The 23,205-nt window shown below is 39.5% G+C and overlaps 1 protein-coding gene across 1 annotated transcript; it reads left to right on the forward strand.

Moving 5' to 3' along the window:
- The first annotated feature begins 929 nt into the window (after positions 1 to 929).
- Positions 930 to 23,205, forward strand: AKIRIN2 (akirin 2). The gene is made up of 5 exons (XM_080666701.1): positions 930 to 1,758; positions 18,248 to 18,391; positions 20,297 to 20,446; positions 22,296 to 22,367; positions 22,851 to 23,205. Exons 1-5 carry the CDS (start codon positions 1,524 to 1,526, stop codon positions 22,859 to 22,861), a joined length of 612 nt encoding a protein of 203 aa, XP_080522827.1. The 5' UTR covers positions 930 to 1,523; the 3' UTR covers positions 22,862 to 23,205.

Raw genomic sequence — 23,205 nt, forward strand, 5'->3', positions numbered from 1 at the left:
CTGCAAGCCAGTATTTGATATCTATGATCATTTGACAAGATGGCATTCACATAGATAACTAGTTTTGTATTGGATTGGTGATAGCTTACATAGGCCAAGGACTAGTGACAGTTATTTTTTTTTTATAAATCACTTTTTTATTAATGCTGTATTTTCTGATTAAAAGTACAATTTACAGGAAAAAAGTGTTTTCCCTGCTTATGAAATGGGCTCAACATCTACTCCTTAGACATTGTGTCTTTTACTTCTTTACCTTTCACAATGTATACACCAATATTCAACAGAGATAAAAGAATTTCCAATATCATTCACTTTTTATCCAAAGCAAAACAATTTGGTTCTGTATGTTATTCAAATTCTATTCATTTACAGGGTAAAACTAGCTTAGCAGAATTACTAAGTGGATGCAAGTAACTACTTGGGAAAGGCAAAGCATCTAGTTCAATCAAAGATCCTGTAATCTGATACTATTACCGTTCTCTTTAGCAGTCCTAAATAAGTTCTATAATCTTATTTCATAGCCCCTCAAGGTGACAGGTTTTATTTTTGGCACTCATATTATCGAAATTAATCTGTCTTGGGCTGTTGTTTCTTATTTCCCGGTTGTTAAATAACTGTGGAATTGGTATCAGGACAACTAAATTTTAAAGGTCTTTAAGCCTGCTTTCCCTACCGGTTAGTTTTCCGGTCTCCCAGTTTCTCAAAGCCTTTTCTTTTTTTCTTTTGCTGAGTTCTTACACGCAAACTGTAGGGGGATTTAAATTCCAACCCGGAACTCGGAATCACGCGCCTTGAATGACGGGAGTCGTAGTTTGCGCGACTCCTTCCTAACCCCTTCTCTCGCCGACTCCTACCCACAGTGAAAACCTACAACTCCCAGAATGCACGCTCCGGGTGTCCACCCCTGAGCGCACGCGCCCTGACGCCGCAGGATTTGAATCGGCGGCGTTGTTATTGACGCCATATTGCGGCCGGTGGCGGGTGGAAGAGTCGTACCGCGGAGGGGGAAGTGACTGGACGTGTTTGCCGGAGCTCCTGACGCCGCCGTTGCTGCTTTGCAATCTCTCCTCATCGACCGCCGGTCTCAAGCTTCGGACCCCTACTCAGTCATTTTAAGAGCCACATTCCAGCCTCACACCTCACGAGGCTGGTATCGACTGCCGAAGGGAGCCGGTTTCGGCGCAGGAGCGCCTCTGGAGCGGCGCAAAGCTCGAGCGGACGGCGGGGGCGCCCGGTGCCTCTCCCGGGGGATCCGCGCCTGAGGAGGCGGAAGAGCCCCCCTGACGCGGCTGGCGTGAGCTGGCGACACCGCCCCTCCCTCTCTCGCCGCGCCGGCCCGGGCCCCTGCCCCTGCCGCGGAGGCGGCGGCCTCCTCTCACGCCGGCGCTTCCCCACACGCCTTTCTGCTCTTGAGCCCGTGGGTCAGCCGCTCTTCGAGTCCCCGCTCTCCCCCCTTCCCTCGCCCTCCCCTCCCGTCTCCCCTCTCAACCCCACCCGAGCCCGGCACTTCGGCGGCTCCGGCCATGGCGTGCGGGGCCACTCTGAAAAGGACTCTGGATTTCGACCCGCTGCTGAGTCCGGCGTCCCCGAAGCGGCGGCGATGTGCGCCATTGTCGGCGCCCACCTCGGCCGCAGCCTCCCCGTCGTCTGCGGCCGCGGCCACCGCCGCTTGCTTCTCGGCCGCCGCCGCCTCGCCGCAGAAGTATCTCCGAATGGAGCCGTCCCCCTTCGGCGACGTCTCGTCCCGCCTCACCACAGGTGGGACTCGGCCCTGCGACCGCCGCGGTGGCAAGTGGGGTTCCCGGGCGGCCGCCGGGGTGGGGGCGCAGGACCGGTTCTTAGCAAAGTAGTCGGGCGACCACATTTCTTTAACTTCTCCAGCTTCGGAGACACAATAGAAATGGCCTGATGTGAAGGGGCGGGGAGGGGGCGTCGGGACGTGGGTGAGTAGGGGCTGTGTCTCGCCGAGTATTGTGGGGAGGAGGAAGGTCCTTTTATTTGGGGCGAATGACTGGAATTGAGTGTTTCCGTAGTCTGGAGAGCCCCAGCGGAAATGATCAGAGAGGGCGATATTTATTTATAAATTTAGACTGTAGAAGGGTCACATTTCACGCGAATCTCGACGTCTTATCTCCCCGAATCGATTGGTCGCAGCTATTAACTCTGGGACTGGGTGGTTTCAGGCGAGGAGGCAGCCCCTCCTCCAGTTCAGACATGGCTGATTTTAGTTCGGAGGGGGTGGGGATGGCTGTCATTGGGGCGAGATCTAGGCCTGTCATTAATCACCCACAAGAACGCCACTTTGGCTGAGTCAAGACCTGTTTTCCTAGCAGGGTCAACAACAAAGAAAATGCTCTTCCCGAGTCCTGTAACATGATCACACTACACTCTAGACCTTGAACAACTTGAACTTTTAACGAAAAGCAAATTGTATCGAAAATTGGGACTGATTAGTTGCTTTTATAGGAAGTGCTTTATTTTGCCCGGCAAAACACGTTGGGAGGAAGCCTAGGCCTTGAGAATAATAAAGAAATTAACCCAAGATTCCAAGGGACTTCAGACTATTTTTGCTTTTCATCTTGAAACATTTCCTGAAAGTGACTAGAGGGAAATGCCCCTTGGCTGCTTTGTACTGCATGTGTATGCCATTTTTATGTACTTTAAAAGCCCTTGTGTGCCCCTGGCACAGTCCTAGGATAAGCTTTTATGGACTGATAGTGTAAATCTGTTTCCTTTGTGTGTGAGCCTTTGGTAATAATATGACCTGTAGACAAAGCCTTTTAATAGCTTGATTAGATGTTTCGCTATCTTGAGCTTAAAAAAAAAAATCTGTGGGTAGTATATGTCACCATGTTTAGTAACTTCCATTTGGAATTGACTTAGTTTAGTTATATCTTTTTCAGGCCAGATTTTTAAATATCCTTTTCTAAATAATATGGGGCTTCCTTTTTTTCTATTAAATATTTTATCTAACTAAGTATATACTATTGTATAGTTGTAGTGGATTTTCAGAGAATTTCCACTTTTATTTAGTGACCACACCTAAGTAGTCTTCTATGTAAAGGCATTTATTGATTTATTGTTAGGCTTTACATTAAAAAAGAAACAAGAATGGGCTCCTAGTGCTGAACATTATTTTTAGAGTTTGACTCTTTAGTAAAATCGTTGGAAATTGAAATGATACCATGGAACCTGTACTTAACTAGGCCACTTAAAAATAGCTCTAGCTAACCAGCAATAAATTTTAGTCCACAGGGTGAATTAATGCAGTGTTAGGTTTGGGAGTTAAAGTATATCTCAATGCTGAAATAGTCTTGAGCACATACCTGGTAAACCCGCCAGGAGTTACAACATTTGTCCTCACTTTAAAAAGAACTTACTCAGAAAGAATTGTGATCCTTGGCAAATTTGCTATTTCATTGAAATATTTGTAGCATTGGCTAATGCATTTGTTTCACATTATCTCAAGTTTCAATTAAGTGGATAGAAAAACGATTGAAATTGCTTAAACCTGCTGATTCAAATACATTTTCCAAAATATTGCTGTCTTCTGTTCTTCAAGGTGCTTTTGACATCATCTGAAGTTTGATCATAACCTGAACTGTAAAATCACACTGTAATTGAATTTTGTTGAGTTTGCTAATAGTTATTAGCTATTACAACTAATTTGAATATTAACATAAAAAGTTGCCTTGAAAACAGCTAAAATCGCTAAAGTTTTGGATTGCTAAAATTTGCTTTTTCTAATTTTGAATAACATTTTACATGTAATTTGGCCTTGTGTGTTTTCATGGCCGGTTTGGGGTATGCTCTTGTGTGGTTTTTGTAATAATGTTGTCATAATGGGAGCTGCAGTGTTGTGCAGATATCAAAGAGCTTCCCAGTTTTGTTGTCACCAAACTTGAAAATAACTTTCCAACCACCTAATATTTAGATTTCTCTTTTTAACAGTGGTGATTCTTAAGCTTTACAAAAGTGAATATCCATATATCCTTAGCTGAAGTTAACTAACTAGGATTGGAAATGGAAAGTGACTTACCAAATTGAGATTGGGATTCTACAGAAACTTTGTTTTCCTTTCATTTCTGTGAATTCATATGTAATTTAAACGATTCAGAGCATTTATATAATTAATCATTATCATTGTTCTTCTCTGGCTACTTAATGTCTTCTGATGTGTAGCTTGAAGTCATGTTGTGGCTTTACCAGTAGTTTCAGAAAAGTGGACATCTGTTTTAAACCCGAGTTTATTTTACTTATCCCAGGAAGGTGATTCCAAAGTTTGACTTGATGACTATTATTTAAATCAATATTCCAAATTGTTGCAACCTTATACCAGGAAAAAGGAAAGGGCTGGCAAATAAAGTTTTATTGGAACACAACCTGTTCTTTTTCTTTTTTTTTTTTTTTAAGTTTGTTTATTGCAGGCTATCACAGCAGAGTTTAGTAGTGACAGATTTTTTTTTTTTAATTAGGGTAACTTTTAAAATGGGGTGGCTGCAGCAGATATTATATAGACTTTCTTATGGCATTGCTATCTATGTACCTTGTCTAAAGCTATGCCACTTAAATTGCCATATTTCCTTAGTTTGGTGCCTATTTATTACATGAATATAATTTTTGCATTATCACTTTTCATACAGATGTTGTGTGTGTGTGTTTTCCCAAAGCTCAAATATTTTGTCTGGTCCTTTATAGAAAAGTTTTGCCTATCCTTGGTCTAGAGTGTCAGCAGTTTATAATACTGTGTATGTGAAAGGGGAAAATTGAATGAGGAGAGGATGGAAGAGGAAGCATTGACCGGAATTCGGTAAATGAAGGTCTATAATAGCTATGTCAGCACTCATTCTGGTAAGTTAGTTGAAAACAGTCAAAGGTTTTTACCTTTCTCACTTTGTTTTTGAAACATCTTAGAATATTCTATTTAGCCAAAAGATCGTTATGATATTCCCAAGAACAAAATTGTTTTAATAAAACCAAAATATTATGCAACATTACAAAAGTCTGTCAGTCAAATCCAGTACAGTGTTTTTCATAATTATGTAGTGAATGAATGAATTGTCTGGTGAAAAGATCCTTCTGTAAATGTCAACCTATTTTGTGAGTTTCCAGGCACTTTTGTACACATTGTTTTGTTACCATTGTTATAGTCTGCCTTAGGAATTGAGTTGGATGAAGAGTTAAATTCCACTGTAAGGCCTCATTGTATTTGCTGGAAACCTGCCATTAAAAATGGAAATTGCAGCTTGTGAATGGGGAAGGGTTTGCATTGATGCATGCCTGCAAACAGAGACACCAGCTGGCTTAAATGAAGTATAAATGTAGATTCTAGGCAAACAAATGAGATTCTGTTGGAGGAGGCAGCATTTCACTTCAGATGTCATTTATATTGAGCCAGAAGTGTTTCTAATATTTTGTGGTTATTTAGACAGCTGTTAAGTTGCTTCTACTTTCTCAGTGGATTTGGCAAATAAACAGTTTTTAATGGTCTTTGTACTTGGGATTTTAAGCCTGTATATTATTTAGGACTATGTGTGTAGCTTCATTTATTTTATAATTCTTGAATTATGCATTTAAGAATCCTGTAAGCTTATGGCCATTAAAAAGCAGAATGCAGTTGTATTCATTATTGGGCTATTTTGTTTTGAAAGTAGAAAAATAAAGCCTAACTTCAGCACAGAAACACATTGGGTAAACATGGCTAGATCAGAGAGAAGTTAGCCCTTTAGATATAGATGCTATATCATGGTTACCACGGAGATATAATCTGAGATGTAAAGGAGAATAATTTCTCTGTCCTTGAATGACATTATGGGAAAAAGAATATACTGTATTTTTCAGGTAGGTCTTTCCTAAGTGTTTAGGTAGACCCAGGAAGACAATGATAGCAATACTTTTGTTTTGAAAGGTTGAGAATAAGAGATTCAGAGGAAGTGCCCAGTTTTGTGTATTTTTCCTATTTGAAAAGAAACTTGATTCTCCTTCAGAATATGGGGCTACCGTAAGTTTGGACCTCTTGGATAGTTGGTTTATGAAACTAGATAATGGTGCTGGGGGTGAGTCTTTTCAAATACTTATTACTGAACTAACCAGCAACTTGTGGTTCCTGCAGTCTTGGCCTTAACCACTGTTAGTACTGTGACTCACAGTATGTTCTCTATGTATATGTGAAACCACAGTGAATTTCTTGCCTCTGAGACTACCTACTTTCAAAAAAGTACGAAGGGTGAAGTACTTGTTGGAGCCTATATGAATTAGTCTGGCATCTGCAGATAGTAAAGAGGTCTTCACAAATGAATTTAGTTAAAAGAGATTTATCTTTAACTAGAGGCCCAGTGTACTGACATTTGTGCACTGAGGCGGGGAGAGGTCCCTCAGCCCAGCATGTGCCCTCTTGCAGTCCAGGACCCTCGGGAGATGTCTGACTGCCAGCTTAGGCCAGCTCCCCACAGGCTGGCAGTCTGACCTCCCCTAAGGGGTCTTTAGCGCTGCTGCGGAGGCAGGCCGCTGTGCTCGCCATCAGCCCGGCTTGTGGCTGAGCTGCGCTCCCCCTGTGGGAGTGCACTGACCACCAGGGGGCAGCTCCTGGTGGTCATTCTGCCGTTCAGTGTATTTGCATATTACCCTTTAATTATATAGGATTTTATTGCTGAGTGTAGGGATTCTAGAACTCGTCTTAACATTTCTCAGTTTATAAACCAACAACCTGAGAAATGTGATCTGTCAGTAGCAGTCCTTATAGCAATGAGACTTGCTAACAGGATTTGTTAATCTGGATTTTGAGGTGGTTGGTCACATGGGTCTTGTATAATTCGAAAATAATCCCAAAGTTATTTTCTGCCCTCTTAATCACAAATAAAGTTTAAAAATATTTATGAATTAATCAAGCCTTGGCATTTCCCAAGGTTCTTAGAGCTACTGAAGCTGTTTTTTTTTTAATGTAATTTCAGTTTTACCCCTCATTCTGTATCAATTTTTTAAGACTTTTGGGAAAATATAGTTATCCTTTGTGATTATATATATATATTTTAAATTGTGATGCCAAAAAATGGGTAGTAATAAGTATAGCAATTCCCTTAAGACTTTAAAGGGTACTTTTTCTTTGGCATTTGAAGTATACTTAGTATTCCCTCATCTTTCTGGATAATGGTGAACATGGATTATGTGCATTCTAATTTTTTATGGAACGCTTAACGAATTTGCGTGTCATCCTTGCGCAGGGGCCATACTAATCTCCTCTGCATAGTTCCAATTTTAGTATATGTGCTGCCAAAGCAAGAATGGTTCTAATATTTGGAATAGCCCCATTTACATATATTTTTTCCATTTTCAGAGATTGGCTCATTTGAAGAAACACATTTTTAAAGATTTTACATGATTTTTAGGAGAAAATACTTTGTATTATGAAGTTCTAATCTTATTTCTAAAAGAATTGAATTATTTTAAGTTACAAAAATATTCTCATGTGTTAAGATGTTGCCAGCTATATTGAGCAGGGAGATTATCTTTGAAGATAAATTAATTCTAGTGTATGTCAGGTTGTCAACTTTGATATTTATTTTGGGCCTTTTGATCAGAATTTTGCAAGTATGCCAGATTGTGTAGTCTTCCTGAGATAATAAGCTTTTGGAGGATGGTGGTAATGGTTTTTAACATTCTAGTACTAGAAAAACAGCTCATAATAAATATACTGGTAGTTTGTCTTGGAGTATAACTTAATTTCTTCCTCCCTTTAAAAATCATAAGTCATAAGTTTTTGCCAGAATCGTCATAGGTCAGATCATCCTGACATGTACTAGTAATTTGCAATATTTTTATTTTATTAAAATTGTAGTCTTTCCATTGATAGAATTTTTGGATTTGACTTAAATTTTAATTTTTAGGTCTATGTAAGTACGAGGTTTTTCACAACATTCTTTTAAAAGTCTAAATACTTACTCTACAAGTCACTTGTTCTAGCTTTTAACAGCCTCACTTGAGTTCCAGGTACTGTGCTGTTTAGGCAAAGAAGACAGTCTCTGGAGGGAATGATAAAGCCACCACGGCTAATACATTATTTAGCTAGCTAAACTTGAATAAAAATACTGTAGTGTTTATGCTTTACCACATCTTTAACTCCGTGTGGACATTTATCCACATTAGTATTATTTTCACCTTTGGCAGCCCAAGTCTTGAAATTGGGTTACTGGATTAAATCACATGTTGACTACTTATGAAACCTTAAAAAGTTATTCTTTTTAGGTGAATGTTGAACCTTGTTTATTGGCTAGTTCTGAAATTGCTTCAACCTATGATGTGTAGTTTGACTTTAATTTAGCATTCATTTTCATTAATATTAATTCTTAACGCTCCAGAAATCAAACTAAAGGGAACGGTTGGAGGGAGGGACCTGGGAGAATTGGTTTTCTTTTGTTTCTTTAAAAAAAAAAAAGTATTGTTAAGTATTGTTGCATTGATTTAGCAATCGAAGAACAAAATATAGAGTGGGATTTGAAAATTTGCAGAAAGTCAATTTTTAAAAACATTGCTGTCCCTGGAGTTTGCCTCTTAATTGTTATAGAGGATTGCCTTGTTCCTAGTGCTGAAGTATTCTCTGCAGCAAAACTTTTCTAAGTGTGTAATTGGTTTACTAGTAAAGTATAGGAGGTTTTAGGTTGCTGTGACAGAACAGGGGAACCTGATGCTCACTGTAACCACCCATCCATGGCCGATGGTGAAAATAGTACATTATCAGAGGCTGGCATTGTAGTCAGTACTGCATGGCATTGCTGATCTGCTAATTTAAAATACTTACTCAGTTTTAAAATACCAATAAAACATTCTGGTTAGATATAGGTGCCTATCCTGAGAGGAGGCAATTTAGAGACTCTTGAACAGGAGTGGGCAAACTTTTTGACTCGAGGGCCACAATGGGTTCTTAAACTGGACCGGAGGGCCGGAACAAAAGCATGGATGGAGTGTTTGTGTGAACTAATATAAATTCAAAGTAAAGGAGCGGAGGGGAGAGCAAGAGAACCCGGATAGAACAGCCGGATCCGGCCCGCGGGCCGTAGTTTGCCCACGGCTGCTCTTGAAGCATCCCTTAAGTAAATATCTGAATGTAACGAAGATTTCTTATAATCTGTTATAGCCAGTGATTGTTGTTTCAGATCTCTAGGTAGGTGAGAATTATGTTCCATTTTGGTTAATACCATCTTAAGAGTCGCAAAGTTTGAAGTTTCAGGGTATGATGTAGCAATGATACATGGTAGTAGTCCTATATAATAAAAGCCTAATATGCAGATTGTCCCCATTGGCGGTTGTTCGGCTGGGAGTTTGACCACTTGCTACAATGTGCGCTGACCACCAGGTGGCGGCGTGGAACATGGTGGGCGTCAGCAATGTGGTGCTGGCAGTGGAGGCGCTGCCCCAACGAGACCAGGACCACGGGATGGTGGAGCAGGTGAGCAAGGCGGCGCCAGGCCAAGCGGGTGCGAGCGGGGGGCCCCGTCGCCCCACCAATCCCCCCACAGACTGCGACCAGTGGCAGGGCGGGGGCCGGGCCCCTGGGCTGGGATTGGGAACTGGGGGTGGGTGGTGGCGACCAAACTCCCAAGGAGCGGGGTAAGGGGGGTTGAGGGGGGGCGATGGAGACAGAGGTGTGTTGAGAATGTAGGGTGTCCGCCAAGCTCGCTCTCATTCCCCCTGCTACCCTCCACCGGGACGCCAGGGCTCGCACACCAGGAAGCCCCACGCTCAGGTGCTGGGTGCCCATGCAGAGCCTGTCCTGCATCCGCGCAGCCTCTTCCAGGTGAGCTGGGCCCATAGGGATTGGTTAGGCTCCTCATGGGTTCATGCAGGAGCTGGTCTACGAGGCTGGCTGGGAGAGAGTGTGCTGCCTGCCCGGCTTCCGTGCGGTGCTGCTGGGTGGCCCAGAGGTCCAAGCTGCGTCCCGTCCAGACACTGCAGGCCGTGCTCACTGCATCTCCACGTGGGGACCCAGGCGCCATGACTCAGGCAGAGGGGTGCACCCAGGGGCCCAGGTGCTTCCCAGGGCCCAGAGGTCAGCTGGGACCTGCCCTTCCACTCCAGATACTTGCGCTTCAATCGCCGTCCAGGCCTAGGGACCGCACCCATGCACAAATTTCGTGCACTGGATCTCTAGTCCCTCTTATAACTGGCATCCTATGTGTTGTTGTTTTTTAAATTAGCTTTCCTTATTGTGACTTATTATAGCTTCAGGTGATTGTAGAATGCTGGCTAGGTATAGTAGTGCAATACTGGAGAGGGGAGTGGATATTAAGAGTGTAGGCCCAGAGATCAGGGTTGGCTCTGCCATAATACAGCTGATGTTAAAGCAAAACTTCAAATTATGCACATGGTGATAGTATCTCCCTTCTAGGGTTGTTATTAGGGTTGAGCTTTCCTGTCCCTGAGTGCTGAAAACGGTCACAATAGAGCAATCTCAAATGTGACATTTTACACTGTCCAGCAATCCTGCTATTTTAGTGAATAGCCTTGTCTTGTATTTCACAGAAAAAAAATAGAAGCCATCGTATGGCAGATTCTTCATTTTTCCCTGTACCAGCACTACCAACATTTGTGCCTATCTAGTTTTCCTTTTAGTATCATTGAGGAAAATTAAGTGAGGTAATTAAAGCACTTGACACAGTGAGGGGAAGGGTCCCACTTCTCTCCAAAGGAATGTTTCCTCAACTATTTTTCTTTCCCAACCAGACCTTTGCTTTAATTTCCCATTATAAAGTAAGTAAAACTTTCTCATTTTCCTTCAGCAGTCATCCAGAGTCCTCCACTTCAAAATCTAATTCGAAGAGCTTTCAGGTAGTCTATTTGCTTCCATTTCTTGGGTTTTCAACTCACTCCAAATATATTTGTGCCTCAAACCGCTCTTGTCAAGTCATCAATGACTTACATGGCACATTGTGAATCCTATTCTTGTTTGACTTTTCTTACAACACTGCTGACTTATTCCCTTCTTTTTGAAATACTTTTTTCTTCCCTTCTGTGACAATACTGTTCTTTAATTTCTCTGGCTGTGTTCTGTCTTCATGTGGCCATTAAACTTAGGAGTTCTTTAGCTATAGATTCAGCTCCACTTTGTCTAGCTTCATAGTCCCTAAGCAGTCACATTTCATGCTTCAGGCTTTAGTTTCCCTTCATAGATAACTATTTAATTTATATCTTCAGACCATTTCTCTCAGTTCAGGCCATTGAGCACTTGGACCTTTTTATTGTCAGATCTTCTCAGTAGCCTACCCTCCTTCTAGAAGTCACAATTATTGTGAAATATGTTGACTTTTAAATATTCCTAACTAATTTATAATATATATGGAATAAACAAGATGTCTGTGGGCTTCTAATCAGTGCTTTCTGGTGTGAGATAGTCTTAATTGCTTTTTTAAAGCAGCCATATAAAAGCAGATGCATTTGTTCACTATTGATTACATAATGAACATGGATTTTAAAAAAGGTGTGTTAGGAAAAATGAATAGATATGTGTATGTTAATGTCATGTAATGAGTCTCCTGAAGTAGATCCAATCAAGTTCAAATTGATTTACAGAATATTTTCCTGCTGGGGAGGAGGGCATGTCTACCATTGAACTAGAATAGCTATGCAAGTGAGGGTAGCAAAGTGTATTTAGTACATCTTACATATATTTATACTTTTAATAATTTCTGCTGTTACTACTTTTCTTCTCTCCATTTCCTGGTATGGCCAATAAAACATAAACCAACCACTTTTTAATTGGATAGAAACTTTAATGCCCATAAGGTATGTGGGAACCAGTGAATTCCAACCTTGCTACTGATCAGCAGCATCACCTGGAAATTTATTAAAAATGCAGAATCTGAGGCTCCATTCCTCAGTCTTCATTTAAAAAAGAAAATCCTTAGGTGATTTATGTATTCATTGGAAGTTTAAAAGCACTTGAGAACTTATGCCCAAAAGGTAGCAGCTACTCTTAGCTGGATTTTACCACATATCCAATTCCTCCCTCACCCCATCGTAGCAAAAAACCTGACTTTTAGTGTAAAATACCAACTTTTAAATGACAGCCACAAATTCATACTTGTTTAAGTATTCAAGCCAGATATGTCTTTAGTCTGTCAATCATCAGTTTGCAACCTGGTTTCCAGGTATGCTATAGCTCAGTGTATGTGTGTGTTTTGGGTGCCCTAATAACTTGTAGAAGATTGGTTTATTCCTCAGCTTGATTGTGCTGTCTGTCCTTCTAAGCCTTACTTATCCTCATGGCCATGGTAAATTGGAACCAAAGCTTCTATAACATGCATGCTTGAGGATTTGGATAGTTCAATTTCCCCTTTCTGTTATCCATTTACTGCTTTTTTTGTTCTTATTACTTTGTGTTTTTCTAGTTTGAAAGCTATTTGAAGAGATACTTGCAGATAGTAAAGAGCTGAACAGCAAAAGCAACAGGGTTAACATATCCCTTAGAATCTAGTGTAATATAAAATAGAGGTATGAAGCTTCTTGGATATCAGGGAAGAGACATCTGCTGTTAGAGCGTTGTTGGACTCCTTGCATTAGTGACTCCCGTTGTGCAGTTAATTTGTGAAATTTATACTTAGGCCTGGCAGGGTTTTAACAGATTGAGTCATTTCAAATAAATAATCAGCTATTATAGTACCCGTGAAATAATAGAATTTGACCTGTAATGATTATAGTTTTTCTTCCTCCTGTAAGAAACCAATGAATGCTGCTTATCTATACTAATAAGAGAGAAATATGGTAATTGACCATCACTCTGTGACACACCCAACCAGGAAGGAATATGCAAATTAGCGGTACAAGATGGCATCCACAGAGCCAGCCATAGTGGGAGGGAGGCTTGGGTCGCCCCTGGCAACAGAGGAAGCCAAGCTTCCTTGCCCGCCTGGGCAGGCTGCCAAGGGAGGGGCCTGCAAACGGCCCTCAGCTCCTCACCCAGGCTGGCCATGCCACCATTGGGGTGAGGGTACCCGCTGGGGAGGCGTGGCCAGCCTGCAAACGGCCATCAGCCCCTCACCCAGGCTGTCCAGGCACCCAGCGGGGACCCCTACCATGAAGAGGGTGTGGCCAGCCTGAAAACAGCCTCAGCCCCTCGCCCAGGCTGCCCTGCCCCCCAAGGGAACCCCCACCCTGATCTGGGACACCCTTCAGGGCAAATCAGCCGGCCTCCACCGGTGTACCAGGCCTCTATATATACTAATAAAAGGGTAATATCCTAATTAGACTGGGAGACCTCCCAGGAGGCCTTCTGGACGTTCTTTTGGACAAAGCCATAGTGGTGGGGCCAAGATAGAGGTGGTTAGGGGCCAAGAGAGGAGGGAAGTTGTGGGTGATCAGGCCAGGATGGGGACGGCAGTTGTGGGTGATCAGGCCTGGGGGGGGGGGGGCGTTTGGGGTGACAGGCTGGCAGGGGGGCCAGTTGGGAATGAGCAGGCCAGCGGGGAGGGCAAGGTGGGGGCGAGCAGGCTGGCAGGGGGGGCAGGTGGGGGTGAGCAGGCAGGCGGGGGGCAGGTGGGGCCGAGCAGGCCAGCAGGCAGAGTGGTTAGGGGCAATCAGGCAGGCGAGCGGTTAGAAGCCAGCAGTCTCGGATTGCCAGAGGTATGTTCGACTGCTCGTTTAGGCCCTATCAGGCCTAAACCAGCAGTTGGACATCCCCCAAGGGGTCCCAGATTGGAGAGGGTGCCCGCCAGGCTGAGGGACACCTTCTCCCCCACCCCACATGAATTTCGTGCACCGGGCCACTAGTACATTTAAAATATTATATAATGTAATTTTTTTTAAAGAACTGTAAATAATACCCTAATGTTTATATAATTGTGTGCAACTATATTACACTTGTTAGGATTCATGCTAATCCCAATAGAAGTTAAGATTGTAGATACAACTTTACAATTTTTTGTTAAAGTTTGGTTTCAGGTCCCTTTGACATAGCAATAATTTTAAAGTGAATTAAAAACAGCATCAGCACATTCTTTTTACTTACATAGCTCTTGGCTGGATAAGAACATTGTCCTTAAGGATTCCTTCAGGGAGAATGTGAGAACTGTTTGTGAACAGATGATCTTGGGAAAATAATTGATTTACAAAAGATGGGTCTTCATAGCAACTGTTAATTGAGTGTTGTAATTTATAAAGCAGGCATGACATGCCTAGTATATAGTTCAAAGCTTTAGATTTGGTCTTAATTTGGAACATTTTCTTAGTTTTAGGTTTTAATGGCTACTGCAGGTTTTCTGTACTTGTGTATAGGTTTTCCATTAGATTTGTGTTCCTGCCTGGAGCTGACAGACTTTTAAGATTTATTTTATTTATTTTAATCCCACTGTTGGAGGCATCTGTCTAAACGAACTTTCACTTTGTGTTTTCAAAGATATGCCATAGAAACATTAGTACACAATGTGAAATAAAAGAGTATTATTCTACACCTACACTTAAAATGGTTAATGAAAATTAATGTTTGATCTATTAATGATGTCAGTAGGAAAACAGTAAGTCTATACAAGTCCAGACCAAAAGTTTAATATCACAGATGTTTAGACATTTTGTGGACTCTACTCTAGAAAAAAAGATATTTGATTCCTCCCCTTCTACAATTTTTTTGGTCCTCTAAACACATTTTTAGTTGCTTCTAATTCCGTATTTCTCCTGTAGCTCTCAGTCCCATCTTAATGCCGTTTTTCTTACCCTCATCAACTCAGGCTTTTTCTTTTCCCATTTACGTAGGATTTTTTTTGTTTGTTTTTCTCTTTTAATATCCCAAAGGAGTAAGTGCTGTCTCATTGATAATCTACTACCACCTGTTAAAGGAGGAGAATTTTATTTGCAATCTCAATGTCATTTACTAGATTTGGGAATGAAAAGCTGTAGTCATAGAATTTGCTAATACTGATTTTTACTTAATCTAGTACAGCGGAAAAAAAAGTGTTAGCAGTATTCTTTTATAAAAGAGTGATGTAGTTTTTAGGATTTTTGAAAAGCGATATATACAGCCATTTGTTGTGGTAGATTGTCATGAAGGTAACTACATATTTTACTAGTAAGTGATTTACTGCAAATCCAATCTATTTTTCCTGGTCAATTATGAAAGCTGCATGATTAAAACTCAAATGTGCAACTAACTGATCATGTAAGTGAAGCTTTGACTTTTTCTTTAATGGACTGCAAATTGTGTTGTCAAAACAATGTCAGATGTTACATGTACTTGGAATAAAATGTCACTTGCTAGTTTGCTAAGAGATGGCTAGATTTAAGTAACTTATGATTAAGTGGACATAGGTACTTTATTGATATATGGAAGGCCTTTTTGCAGCTGGTAGGAAAGCAACTTAAGTCAGACTAATATCTAGGCTGAGCTTACTACACTGAGTGGCCAGCTTATTACGATCTCTGAAAGCATAATAATCTGGCGCGCGCGTGTGCGCGTGCGCGTGCGCGTGCGCGTGTGCGTGTGCGTGTGTGTGTGTGTGTGTGTCCGGGTCCGGTTGGCCGGCTGGTCGAACTCCTGGTCAAGGGGACAATTTGCATATTAGCCTTTTATTATATAGGATATACACTGAACGGCCAGATTGTTATGCGTTCAGAGATCATAATAATCTGGCCACTCAGTGTATGTGTGTGGTGGTATTAAATTAAATCTAGGGAAGTATTCAAAATTGCTTTCACCTCTGAACTGAGATAGAGGATTAAGTTTGAGGTTTGCAGTTATTAGCCTTTTACTGTTTGTGTTGCTAAGATTTTGGTCAAGTTATTCACATGTTACCAGTATTAGAGCATTTGAGGGCACATTGAGGCTTAGATGACATAGTTGCATCCTGTTAGATGTACTAGTAGTACATTTAAATTTGTGAACTAATTTGTAAATTATATCTTGAAAATTCCTTAGCTTTTTTGATTCTTCTTAAGATCGTATGGACGTTTGTAAAGCTAAAATTTTAAAAGTTTGACCATATCTGTTTTTTTTTAATCCTCACCTGAGGATATGTTGATTGATTTTTAGAAAGAGAAAGAAGCAGGGAGAGAAACATCGATTGGTTTGCCTTTTGATAGCTCCGTGATGGGATTGGAACCCTCAACCTTTTTGGTGTATGAGACTATGCTCCAACCAACTGAACCACCTGGCCAGGAGAAATTTTACCATATCTTAATCCCAGGCTCGGTATTTTTTGAAAGTATTAAAGGAACAAATTACTTGTTACAACTATTCTTTTGGTACATCTTAGTTATGCTTTTGTTGATTTTGTGAAAACAAAAGGAAGACTAAGTAATCTGAGAACAGCTGTGTGGTGATCAAAGAATAAATCATATGGGAGATGTTAAGGTCAAGTTACTCTGTGCCTAGTACATTTGAAATCTCTGGTTGTGAATAAACTTTAGGATGCATTGAATGGCACTTTTGATGGTGATGATGTTAGCTTTCAGCAGAAAATAAAAAATGAATGAGACTAAACCATCATAACGTATTACAATATTGCTACTGAAAGTGTTAAAAAAATAAGGATGCTTGAGCTTGTCCTGGTTGGTATAGGATGTTGCACCCATTTTAATGGACACCTGTGAATCTTAGGAAACCCATTTCTATTAAGGTGCTTAACTGTTCAAATAGACATCCATTTTATTTCACACTGGTAACTTTGATTTTAAATTATAAACTATTGCAAATAAATCGATCAAGACTGAAAATAACTTTGACATAAACAAATGCAAATATTCTGAAAAATGTAGCTAAAGCATCCCTCACACAACTACCCTAAAAGTGTGGTTTTTGTGCTTACACTGCACATTCATATACTGTACATGTAAACAGGTTTGTTACACACAAAATTTACATAAATGAAATCTTCGCTGAGTATCTCTTGCAATTTTTCTTCCCCCTTTTTTCAGTTAAAATAATGAAATGGCATGATATACAATGTTCAAAGGAGTGATTGATGTCTGCTTAGTCTATCTCTCAAAAGCCCTAAAAGTACTTACTAGGAAACAATATAAACTGAGAAAAGAAAATTAAATGTATACCTAAGAAAATAACCAGTATGAAATATTTTTTTAAAGGATCATTCTTATCTTAAAAAATTGCTAGCCTTGCCCTAGTTGGTTTGGCTCAATGGATAGAGCGTCAGCCTGCAGACTGAAGGGTCCCAGGTTCGATTCCAGCCAAGGGCACATGCCTGGGTTGCCGGCTCGATCCCCAGTAGGGGGTGTGCAAGAGGCAGCCAATCAATGATTCTCTTTCATCATTGATATTTCTCTCTCTCTCTCCCTCTCCCTTCCTCTCTCAAATCAATAAAATATATTTTTTTAAAAAATTGCTAGCCTTCAATTGAGTTTTTAGTTCATATTTAAATTAATTAATCATTATATAATTGATAAAGTTACACTCTATTATATTTATGGATCATGTTATTGCCTCTTAGTTACCATTTGGATTGGCATTATTCATTTCTTGGGATGTACAGTAAGTCCTCACTTAACATCATTGAAGTATAACTAAACCAGTTTTACCATGGCTAAATGATATAAACAAGAGTTAAATTCCTATGGCATCTCATCAATGTTATTTTAAAATGACATTCAATGAAATGATGTTTATAAAAGGACCTGTTGTAGTTTCAGATGGGTAGCCTATTAAATTTAGGGGCTGTGGTGGTTGTGAGAAAGTCTGTTAGGAGGAACATTGGAGAACCTCAGGGAGGGATTTTCTGGAGAGGCTAAATGGTAACTATTTTGAATTAGAAATTGTTCTAAAATGAATCATACTGACCTTAGGGATATGCTTGATATAATTTTTTCCCTGTTTCCGTGGTTGAAGATAATGGCACCATGGTATAGTGATTCTAACTAATTACCAGTGATATACCAAGCATTTTACATGGATTTTTACTCCAAATATTCAGAACAAAAATTTGCTGTTAATGCCTTAATTGTCATAGGTTCTGTTGAGCTTCATATTAATGGCTATTACCATTTAATATATGATAATATTTTAGTTCTCATGTATTCTGTCATTTTGCTGAATGGCAGTTCTCACTTTTAATTTTTGTTTGGCTTTGGATTGGAATTAGTAACTTCTTAAAGATGTACAGTAAGTCCTCACTTCACATCATTGACATGTTCTATGACATTTAGTGAAATGACATATAACAAAACCAGTTTTTACCATAAGCTAATTGATATAAACAACCCTTTTTTAAAAACTTGAAAGTTTTTATCTTGCCAACTTTTAACTTTTTTCTTTTAGAACAAATTCTGTACAACATAAAACAAGAGTATAAACGCATGCAGAAGAGAAGACATTTAGAAACTAGTTTTCAACAGACGGATCCATGTTGTACTTCTGATGCACAGCCACATGCATTTCTCCTCAGTGGACCAGCTTTGCCAGGTAATAATAAACTACGTGAAAGGAAATGTTACTTAGTATAGGAAAAAGTAATCCGTTAGACACTTAAGCTCCTATTTCTTCCCTTGATTAAAAAAAACAAAACCCCCACAACATTTATTCAAGTAAATGCATGATCACTTAAAAAACTTGGTACAAAAATAAGTAAATGCTATGATTTGAAGCTTCCATTTAAAAAAAAAAACATAAAGTATACCTACCATGTGCTTCTGTTAGGTATATATGTACTTTGCCATAGCTGAATACTATGCCATTTTATGGATTTCCCATGATTATCAAAACATGAATTAGACTCAGAATTTCTGCTACTATAGTATTTACAAAAATTTGTCTTTTGTACATATATTCTCATGCACTTGTCCTGTTAGGATAGATTCCTAAACATGTATTATTTTGATCCAATGTTTTATACCTACTTTTTAGTTGGGGGGAGTAGTTTGCAAATACACTTTATAAAAAGAGCAGAAAAATGAAGGCTATTTGAAATGAAGGGGAAGTAAAGCTTCTTACTAAAAAAGCCATCAAAGTGGCTCTTACCTTTAGTAAACTTCTCAGCAAAATAGTCTTTCTTGTGACAATAGTTGCCTGCCTTCTTTCTCTCCCCTCCCAGCAGGGATAGGAAAATCTGATAGAATTGAAAAGGAAAAAAAAAAAAAAACAACAAAAAAAACAAACATTCAAAGGCTGTAAAAACAGTGAAATAAAATTAGATTAGGAAACATGAACTTGTTCAAAACTAAATTCTACAGCACTCCTGCCAATTTGGGAGGCCAGGTATAAGTGGGTGAAAATGTAGTATGGGGAGGTAAGTGTAGAGACTAGACTATATCAGAGGATGAAGATCATAATCATTCATTAGTCTATTTATTTTGTAGATCAATTAACTGGCAGGTTCAACTAACAAAGCTGGGAATTTGAAAGTAAATAAACATAGCCTTAGTGTAGTTATGCATTGCTTTAGGTGGTATAAATAAAGTTCTGGGATACTTTGTTCTTGCTATATGGACACAGCTCTAAGAAGCAGTTAACTGGTCCCAGTCATGCAGGTTATAAGGGGCAAATGAAAAGAGGAATTGGGGCTACACCAGGGACAGGTATACATAGCAGGAAAAAGGATTGGTAGCAAATCTATGTATTTGTGTGTGCATAAAATACTTGTAGCAATGTTATAATGGATGCTTGTCAATCCTGAGTTCTCAAAAAGATTAATTTTAGATGTTCTTTTTAAGATATGAGGAATGATATTTTTTGAAAATAAAATTGCCTTAAGAGGAATACATTCTGAAGAAATCTTTCCTTTTTTTCTTTAATCTTCACCCCAGGATATATTTTCATTGATTTTGAGAGAGAGAGAGAGAGAGAGAGAGAGAGAGAGAGAGAGAGAGAGAGAGTTAGAGAGAGAGAGAGAGAGATAGTTCAGTTGCCTCTCATACATGCCCGAACCAGGAATGCAACCCACAACCTTTTGGTATACAAGACAACACGCCAACCAAGTGAGCCACCTAGTCCGGGCTGAAGAAAGAAATCTTTTGTATCAAGCATAACTATCTGGTTATGACAAGTGGCTTTTTAGATCAATAATCTTTAAGGACTCTGAACCATTAAATTCAATATTTAATATTAATAATATATTCTCAGTATTTATTTTTACAAAGTGGTCTCCTAGCTAATATCACTAATTAAAAAATCAAAATTTATTACGTTTTGTTTGTATTTTGTAGTTTTCTCCACTCATCTTCAGACTTTTCCTCTAATATTTGATTGCATTCATCTTGCTGTTTTTCCAATCACAGCAAAAGATTCAAATGAGACCTCTTCCATTACAAGACGCTTTTCTATGGCAGCCCTAAATCAGTTGCTTTTCTTTGTTCTTCATGTTATACATAGGGACTTCATCTGCAACATCCTCACCATTAAAAAAAGAACAGCCCTTATTCACTCTAAGGCAGGTTGGGATGATCTGTGAACGTTTATTGAAAGAACGTGAAGAGAAAGTTCGAGAAGAGTATGAAGAAATACTGAACACAAAACTTGCAGGTATGAGTTTATTTAGTCTCCTAGAAACTCACCATAAGAAATGCATTATTTCCCAATTATACTTCATGTCAATTAAATTACCCCTTTCTGTATACACTGGTATAATAAGTTTTCTAAGAACCAGAGAATTTCAGTTCAAGAAAGGAAATGAATCTTTCTGTAGCTCATGGCCCTCGGTAACTTCAAGAAATAGTATTTGTTAGCCATGTAGATCAGCACCAGTATTAATGAACTAGATTTATTTTTTCAGATAGAAATTTGATTGGATTTTTGGGCTTTATTTCTTTCACGGTAACTTTGATTAGAAACATGAAATAATCTAACTGGTACTATATATCAATTTAGAGTATCAAGCTACTGCAGCCTTTTTTTTTTTTTTAAGTATGCTTTCACTGATTTTTAGAGAAAGGAGAGGAATAGAGAGATAGAAACATCTAAGAGAGAGGAACATCATAGATCTGGCTGCCTCCTGCACGCCCCATAATGGGGATTGAAGCTGGCATCCTGAGTATGTGCCCTGACCAGAAATTGAAAGATGACCTCTTGGTTCCTGGGTCGACGCTCAGCCATTGAGCCACACTGGCTGGGCTGCTGCAGTCTTAATGATAAAAAAACCCTTTTTTTTTTTTTTAACCCTTTTTTTTTTAAAGTAAAATTTGCAGTAAATACAATGTGTTCCTCCCACCCCTATTTTTATGCCACAGATTTTACTGGATAGCAATATTATAAGCTTTTTTATTCTTAAGGAGTTAAATCAAGGTGCTAATATAATGCCGGGGGTCTTAATCCAGCATCTAGAAGGATTCAGGAATCTGGAGATGGCACTGCGTGTAAATTATTAAAGAGTCCAGAGACGAAACATAATTTTGGAAGGCATTTTGGGGAGCCAGAGAAGACTTAGCTAAAGGAGCCAAGTTCTCTCTGTCTCAGGACCCCTTGTTCTTTATTAACACAAATTGTCCTAAGGCAAGGTAGATAACACATCAAAGGCCAAGGTTTAGTATACAGAATCCATTGTCAGATTTGGGGGAACTGCCTTCAGCTGTTCAAGTGTTTGGCCAGCAGGAAGCAGTAACATGTAGATTGAAATGCCCTCAGCTGTCTGGCAGCAAGCAATCATTTATGCATCCTTTTCAGGTTTGGGGGAATGCCCTCAGCCATTCCACATGATTCAGCCCTGCTGACATGCTGGAATTAGCTTCCGGCACTAATATAGCCATAGCCTGGCCAGTGTGGCTCTATAGATTGAGCATAAACCCATGGAACCAAGAGGTCCCTGGCTCAATTCCCAGTCAAGACACATGCCTGGGTTGTGGACTCAATCCCCAGTAGGGGGAGACAGCCGAATGATGTCTCTGTCATCGGTGCATCTATCTCTCCCTTGCCCTTCCTCTCTTTCTAAAATCAATAAAAACATTTTTTAAAAGGTAAGATAATTTGTTTAGTTATATAAGACATCTTTTTCTGTGACATCTGATAACAGGTGGATTTCGGGGGGGATATATCATATTTTTTAAGCATTATCTTATTTCCTCTCATTACGGTAAATTTGCCATTTAATAGACAACTTACAATTTCAGAGTAGAAAGACATCTTTTTATTTCAAGCCCTTTATTTTTAATAGGTTAAGAAATATGCCTTACCCAGCCTATCCATGAGGTCTTGTGCTTTGGACTAAAATGTGGATTTTCATATGATACATTATCATTATTACTAAAGTTAAGTGTCTGATTAAGTGCCAACTTAGAATTGTTTCACTATACATACTGGATTTTTTAGTTTATCTGGCTCTAATTTATTACAGAGGACATTTATAAGCCATGTAATTCACATATACCTTTACTTATAGAACAATATGATGCATTTGTGAAATTTACGCATGATCAAATAATGCGACGATATGGAGAACAGCCTGCTAGTTGTAAGTATTGCATATCTGAACTGAAAATAAGACAATCTTTTAATAAGACATTTATTATAATTATCTTCATACTTGAGAATGAAATAGAAAATGATGGAAAAACCCTGGTGGAAAATAGGACATTTTACTAAGGCTTGTTATTTAAGTACGTAGGGCAGTGATTTTTTCAACCAGTGTGCCGAAAGAATTTTTAACACATGGAATACCTGACTAGTCAGGGGCACTGACCTTTCCCCTTAGATTGTCAGATAAAATAATTACAGCAGCCATTGGTGTGAATGAACCAAAATTAAACCTTTTTTGTCTGATGGGCAAAAATATATTTTTTGGTCTGCTGCAGAATTTTAGTAATTAGTTTATGTGTGCCATGAGATGCAAATGGTTGAAAATTGCTGACCTGGGGCAATATTGGGGATAGAGATCTGGTATGTGTTTGAATTTTGAATTGGACTTTGCACTAATTTTCCTTTTCTCCCCCTTTAGATGTTTCATGAATCACATTTTCTGCATTTGTGGGCTGCCTTTGTTCCTTGTTGAATTGTTGCAAGAGGTCCCAATTATGACATGCGGCAATGCGAATATACCCCCCTGTGAAACAGGATATTTCAAGCTTTCGTCAGTGACAATTACTCTTAGGCAGTAACTGGTTTTGGAAATTTCCCTGATGTCAGTACCATCTGGATATGGACCTTTGCTACCTGTTTAATACCAGTGGTCTTACTTGCTGTATCATTACAATTTGGCTTCTCATATTCATATGTTTGAGAGGATTAGCGCTGGTATTCTAAGAACATGCCCTTCACTGGTTATGTAAATAAAACTGTAGAATGACACTTCA

Source organism: Plecotus auritus (genome assembly GCF_963455305.1).
Source record: "Plecotus auritus genome assembly, chromosome: 4".
Classification (NCBI taxonomy): Eukaryota; Metazoa; Chordata; class Mammalia; order Chiroptera; family Vespertilionidae; genus Plecotus; species Plecotus auritus.

What these genes read in the sequence shown, in the direction of transcription:
- AKIRIN2 (XM_080666701.1), top strand. Translation starts at nt 1,524, where the DNA reads ATGGCGTGCGGGGCCACTCTGAAAAGGACTCTGGATTTCGACCCGCTG. An exon ending in CTCGTCCCGCCTCACCACAG is followed by an intron (nt 1,759 to 18,247) that starts GTGGGACTCGGC and finishes TTTTTCTTTTAG; the next exon opens with AACAAATTCTGTACAACATA. An exon ending in ACTGAACACAAAACTTGCAG is followed by an intron (nt 20,447 to 22,295) that starts GTATGAGTTTAT and finishes CTTTACTTATAG; the next exon opens with AACAATATGATGCATTTGTG.